This window comes from Heterocephalus glaber, unplaced genomic scaffold, assembly GCF_053883595.1.
Source record: "Heterocephalus glaber isolate CG9 unplaced genomic scaffold, H.glaber_assembly_v1.0 deba00001586, whole genome shotgun sequence".
NCBI classification, from domain to species: Eukaryota; Metazoa; Chordata; class Mammalia; order Rodentia; family Bathyergidae; genus Heterocephalus; species Heterocephalus glaber.
The window spans coordinates 4453446-4460278 of record NW_028258364.1 but is presented as its reverse complement, the minus strand read 5'-3'; the positions used below and the strand labels follow the sequence as shown (position 1 = coordinate 4460278).

The 6833-nt window shown below is 38.0% G+C and overlaps 1 protein-coding gene across 7 annotated transcripts in view; it reads right to left on the bottom strand.

Moving 5' to 3' along the window:
• The window catches only part of LOC110343973 (uncharacterized), a 228800-nt gene that overhangs the window by 207733 nt on the left and 14234 nt on the right, over positions 1 to 6833 (bottom strand). For all 7 annotated transcript variants that reach the window (XR_015443897.1, XR_015443893.1, XR_015443899.1 and 4 more), the window contains exon 2: positions 10 to 126. Coding sequence is in view for 1 of the 7 variants with exons in the window: in XM_087193262.1 (XP_087049388.1) it covers positions 10 to 126 (117 nt within the window). In the remaining 6 variants the exon portion in view is untranslated. The remainder of the gene's footprint in view (positions 1 to 9; positions 127 to 6833) is intronic.

Genomic DNA, 6833 nt, shown 5'->3' with positions numbered 1-6833 from the left:
TACACTTACTTTTGTGGATATAAGTATTTACAATCCTCATGTTGATAGTAGACTCTGGTATTCCTCTGACCTGTTCTCTTTGGACTGGTCCCCAGTGATGCTGATTAAGGCTACCTTGGCCTTTTCCTATAACAGCACAATAATAGTTTGTCTTTACAAGGATAGGCAGATGGGAGTATACTATGTGCATACATACAAGTTCATTTGGACAGGTTGGCATAGCTTTTTTCTCTAGGCCACATGCATTCATAAAATGTAGCATGCACAGTGAAGAGGTGGCTGAGTGGATCTGTACCTGTACACAGATACAGGAAGATAAGTGGGTAGCAGCAGGTGAAAGTTCATTTTTAACATTAGACAAAGCAAATTCTCACTGCTTGACCTTCTCTACACTTTGCCCACCATGTGATCATTCCCTCATGTTCTCTAGGGGTATCTCACACTTAGATTAGAAACCATCTCTTTATTTCTTCCTTTTACTGAACACAAGCCCACCTCTTTTTTGTAGTGTGTGGTTTAGTAGTCAACTTGGTTAGTCTGGCATCTACATTTTTCAGAATTCCTTTCCCTATGAGGTTGTGATTAGAGCTGCCAAAAAGGAACTCAGGGTAGCTTTGAGACATGAGTGAAAATGTCACTGGCAGATATTGTGACAGAAAGATGCAAAGAAGCCTGGCAGGTCCAGGTTGAGGGCTCTCTTCTCTATAATCAGCTCTTTCCAATTGTCAGTCCTACTAAACTACAGTGGTCCAACACTTGGTCACAGACCCAACTTAACTACCCAGAGATAACATCTTCCCAGACATTCCACAAGCTTCCCCTTCCCAGTTCCATAGCAGCAGCTGAATGGCTGCATCTTCTTAGATTTCTCTGCAAGCTCTGATTTGTCCAACTAGGCCAGAACTTCAGTCATGTCTGAAGTATATGACTCCAATCTCCCAACTCTCCTTTCCAAGCCTTCCTTTCCCCTGATCTTCCCACAATTAGGTGAGGTTTAATTCATGCAATAAATACCTCAGCCCACACTCAGAGTGGGACTGCTTCCCTGTAGAACTCTGACGAGCTATCTCTATCACTACTGCTTCTGGTTCACCTTCCTACAGCTTCCCAAGACAGACAGTTCTAATCCTTCCCCGTGACAGACTGTGAGCACTGGAGGGGTGGGGTGAAATGATTCCTCAGGACAGGTAGGCCTCATTCCTTTGGACTCTCACAACTAGCCCTTCAGAGTGTGTGCTGGGATATGGTTTCAATTCCTCTCACACCTCAGCACTCTCTCCTAAGAGCACATCAGGTAATCAGTTTCAATTTAAATGAAATGGAATTGTAGCAGATTTCAAATCATTTTTATCTGCTTTATTCCACACATTCAATGTTGCTTCCAAATAGTCACCTTTGCCCAATATCCTTTCAGTATCTTTAGCCTATTGATTAATGCAAAGGAGCCAAAGATAAATTGCTTGTATTATAGACTCTTCTCCAAGGAGTCTTCTTGGAGTCTTCTTGTGAACTTGGGAGTCTCCTTGGGACTTGGGACTTGTCATGTCAAGTTTTTACACGACCCTGGGTAAGTCAATACTTAGTTTAGAAGGGTTTATCAAATTAGGGGCCAGGAATTTAGCTCAGTGGTTTTGCCACTTGCTGCACAAGCGCAAGGACCAGAGTTCAATTCCCGGTACCAAAAAAAAAGAAACAAATTAGATAATCCAGATCTAAATAAATAATTAAAGATATATTATCAGTGACTTTAAACCTGAAAGAATGATTACACTGTAGAAAGTAAAAAGAGATAATAGGACAGATATTTTCATAGTGACTGCAAGATACTGAGGATGATGCATTTAATTTTAGACAGTATGGTTAAAGGTGGTTATGATAGATACCTGAGCTGAAGATGAATGTTTTGAAGTCATGTGCAAAAAGTGATATTTGAGTATAAAAAGGTAAGTTCATTCTTTAACAGATATAAATAAATAGATAAAGACACAACACCAGGGGGCCAATACTAGTATATTGGTAAAGTCTGTGTCATATAAGCACATGATCTTCTAAAGTTAGTGGCTACATATGCTGCTAAAGAGTGAACACTGAGAAAAATTGTATAGTCATGAAGACAGTAACAAATGTGTATGAAAAGCTAACATTTATCTAAGAGAATGGATGGAGGGGAGATACAAGTATAAATGCATTTTTCATTCTATAAAAATAGATAAATCATAAAGTAAAATTATCTATAAGAGGGAAAACAGATGATCATCTCTGAATATAGCTTTCTATATAACTTTAAAACAAAATTAAAGCTACTATCAAAAATGAAAGATATAAAGTGCTGGCAAGAATGTAGAGAAAAGGAAACCTTATATATCCTATACCATAAGTAGGAATGTAAATTAGTAAAGCTATATGGAAGACAGTACAGAGGTGCTTGAAAAAATTTGAAATCAAAGTAACACATGATCCAGTAATCCCATTACTGAGTGTGTATCCAAAGGAAATGGCATTAAAGAAAAAGCCATGTTCCCATATTCACTGTGGCACTAACGACAACAGCCGAGATACAGGATCAACCTAAGAATCCATCAATAGATGGATTAAAGAAAATGATACATATACACAATGCTATATTATTTGGCCATAAAGAAGGAAATCCTATCATTTGGGACAACATATTCGTCATTCTTCCTGTTGCTGGGACAAAATACATGATACCCACAAAGGAGGGAAGATTTTATTTTGGCCCACAGTTTTACACTTTTTTTTTTTGCACTGGGGATCAAACACAGGACCTTGCACTTTTGAGGCAGGTGGTGAAACCACTGAGCTAAATCTCAGGCCCCTTGGCTCACAGGTTTCAGTTCATGGTCAGCTGTGTTCACTTCTCAGTGCTTAAGAAACAAAGCACAGAGGAAAAGTGCCAGAGAGGAAAGGGTAAGGAAATACGTGTGACAGTTCATCTTAAAACCAACTTGATTTAATCTTAAAGCCAGCATTTAGAAACTAAGTGATTGACTTTGACTGATGTCAAGAAACCAACTCATTGAAACTAGTAAAAAAAAAAATGTCATAGATCCAGCATCTGTCTGGCCTTCCTTATGCAAACTGTAGATCAGGATAATCAAATAGTTGCTGTAAAGTATTCTAACAAATAATGAATAAGAAATGACAGAATTAGCATATCACAGAGCTAATAATGATCACCAAAGTTGCTAATGTAAAAAGTGAGACAACAGACACTATATCCATCTGTGAAGAAGACTGACTTAAAAAAAAATTCTCCCAGTAATATTTGCTGAAATAGTTGTGGATGTGATAAGATGTCTGTGTTTTCTTGAAAATAATCAAGGGATAGCACTGGGAAAATTAGGAAGCAGGTAGAGATACAGATAGAACAAAACTGGTCATGAGTAATACTTGTTTTTGATGGGAAATGGATAAGCGGGGTATGTTGTTCATTGTACTCTTCACCCTAATTTTGTGACTGTTTGAAATTGGCTGGAATTATTTTATAATTGATTAAGGTTTGAAGCCAAACTGCCTGGTTTTGAATGCCAGTGCGGTTTCTTAAGAGCAACATAACTTTGGCCAAATTACAGCAAGTTATATAATCTTGCTAACTCAGTTTTCCCGCCTATAAAATAGAAATAATACAAATAGTTACTACTTCAAAGGGTTGTTATGAGGATTAAATGAAGTTATACATGTAAGATATTCAGTTCAATTCCTGACATGTGGTAAACACTTACATGTTAGATAGTATAATGTTTAGGGCACACAAAACTGCTTGAAGCTCTAACAGAGGTTCTGGGGATTCAAACCCATAAAATTGGCTCATGAGAAATTGTTATTCCTTCTTCCTATGGAGAAGCATACCATAAATCCAACAACTGGCAGACTACAACTAAGCAGACTACAAACACTGACCAGTCTTCTAATTCTCAACATTTTGATACTTTATCTGCTGTTCCCAAAAAAGGAAAGGCTTCCAGGCAGATCTTCATTTCCACCTCCCAAAGGACAGCGCTCCTCTCTCACCATCACCTCTAGGGAACGAATTCTAAGTACTTCCACTACCACCACCACCATCTCCTCTGCCAGTGTAGTTTAACAGCAAACACAGTGGGCTCAGAAAGCCCACTCTCAAAGCCCAAGATTCTCATCCTGTCTCTGTCTGGAGTAGCTGTATGACCTTGGATGATTGCTTAGGTCTTTTCAGAATTTAGGTAACATGATGTTGACAACATATTTGGAAATCCTATCTTGAAATTCCCTTTAGAGGCATTAGAAAATTATTTTGAGCTCCTTTTACTAATAGTAAATCTTCAGCCTTCCAGAGTAAAATGATACACACAGCCAAGATCATTTGAATGAGATAGATAATAAAGCTGTCTTTGGTTTAAAACCAGATGTAACTATTAATAAGAGAGATTGAATTTCTTTTAGGAAGCATATACTGGCTTTTAAAAACATTCTCACAGAAAGGCAGGGACAGAATCTCAGGCTAAAAGTGAATTGCTTCTTTAAAGACATCCACTTTAAAATGATTTTTGGAGTATTTGTACTAATTTTTCTTTAAACTAAAATCATTACTTTTAAATGTCACCTTGAAAAGAATAATAGTCTTCTAATTTACAAAGCACTTGAGTGTGTGAGTTTTGTCCTTTGTACAGATGTAACCATATAGGTAAATTACAAGTCAAAAATCATAAAAAGATTCACATTTCAATTCAATAGCTTAAAGAAATTGTTATGGCTTAGATCTAAAATGTCCCCCAAAAGTTTCATGTGCTCAGAGATGGGTGGGACCTGCTTAGAAAAGGTAGATCGTTGTGGGGGGTGACCTAGAAAACTATATTTTTGTCCCCCAGCTCTTCCCCTTCCTCCCTCCCCCTCCCCCTCCCCCTTTCCCTCTCCTCCCTGGCTGTCATAGGTTGAGCAGCTTCATTCCTCCAGGCCCTTTTGCCATGCCATTTCTCCCTGGAGCCAGCCAACCATGGTCTGAACCCCTGGAAACCATAGCCCAAAGCAAGCCTCTCCTCCTTTAAGTTGTGGGTGTTGGGGGTATTTTGTCCCTGCAACAGGAAAGTGACTGATAGAGAAATTCAGAAATATAGGTAGGACTTAGCTCAGTTGTGTGTCACCCTCTATAAAACAGGGCCAATAATAAATGTGTCTACCTCATCAATTGTTTTGATAACTGAGTGAAAATATGTAAACTATTGAGACAAACTAGCTCATAATAAAAGCCATAAGAATTAGCTACTGGTAACCTTGTTAATATTTCACAGTTTCCAGTTCTCAGAAATTTAAATGTTTCTCATTTAGCTTCATTTTTCATTCATTCCGCTTAAGACAAATACAGATGCATATCACTGTGTGCACACACATTTTTCAGGAGCTGAAAGGCTCTTGAAGTTTTCTGTTTACCCAGGGAATTCTTATCTAGATAGATAAGCTCATATTCAAATAAACTGGTTTCTACATAAGAGCTCCAACATATATACTAATTATGGGATTACTGCATACTTTTGATTTTTCAAGAAAATACCTACAAATATCTATCAATCAGAAAATATTTACTGCATGCCAACTATATCCAAGGCAACATGTTAAGAACTGTGGAAATACAAGGAAGGAAAAGGCACCAACTTTGCCAAGTTAAAGAAATGGAGTTTGCCAGTTGACAAAATGAGAAAAATTTGCATCTGAAGATGGGTGACTGTGTAGTGGAGCACATAGTAAGCACCAGGTTGTGAGGCTCACATACCTAGTAGCAAACTTGGTAGAAGAATCAGGGTGGGGAGTGAGAAGACCCTGAGGACTCGGACATTTCACAAATCCTTCAGAGGAGATGGCCTTGAGCCAGGACTTAAGGGACAAGTAAAGAGAAAGGAGGGAACAAGGCAAAGAGAGATCTTTAATGGACACTGTGATGTCTACACTGACAAAAGCAGAGAAAAAGTGCACAGAAACAGTGGAGGACAAACTGAGCAAGATATAAAATGTCTTGAAGACCAACCTAAACTACTCAGCTTTATCTTCAAGTTGCAGTGGTGCGGGGATCCAACTTAGAGCCTCAGACATGCTAGGTAAACACTGTAGCACTGAGCTACACCCCCCAGCCTTTTCTTATAAGGAATGCAAGGGGAATGGAGGATTTTGAACAAAGCTTTGGCATAAACAGTATTTTATGAAAATGTCGAATGCAGCCTCCATATGGCTGAATTATCTGTAGATAGTTCCTTATTTCACATTTTCTAGAATTCTGTGGTTCATTTTCCTGTGTTCACAGTACCTCTGGTTCATTTAATCCCTTAGATTTGAGTTCACCTTTCAGAACAGGAGAAGACTGAGATAGCAGTCATGTGATTTGCTGTAAAATAAAATCATAATGTACTTAGATCATGTGGCTGAGTACTCCTTACAAACTGTTTCTGACAAATTCAAAGGCCTGAAATTTCCAAAAGAAAGACGCATCCAACCTTTCTTCCTTTACCAGACAGTTACAGAAATACACTATTGCTTTTTTCTTTTCTACCACAGTAAAAATAGTTTACTGCTTTTCCTGATTACATGAATCAGTAAATTTATTTTCAAAAATTCAAATACATTAAAATGTAAGGAAAGAAATACACCTGGAATCCCAACACCTCTGATATAACCACCATTAATATTTTAGAAGCACCACTGTATACGTATGCATACATTTTGCAACTTTAATCATGGCAATGTTGGTAATGTGAATATTGCAGTCATTTTGTTCTCAGCTTTCCCTTTTCCTCTTTTCTACCCCTCAATCTTACTTTCTCATACCTAACTTTACATGCTTCATGTAA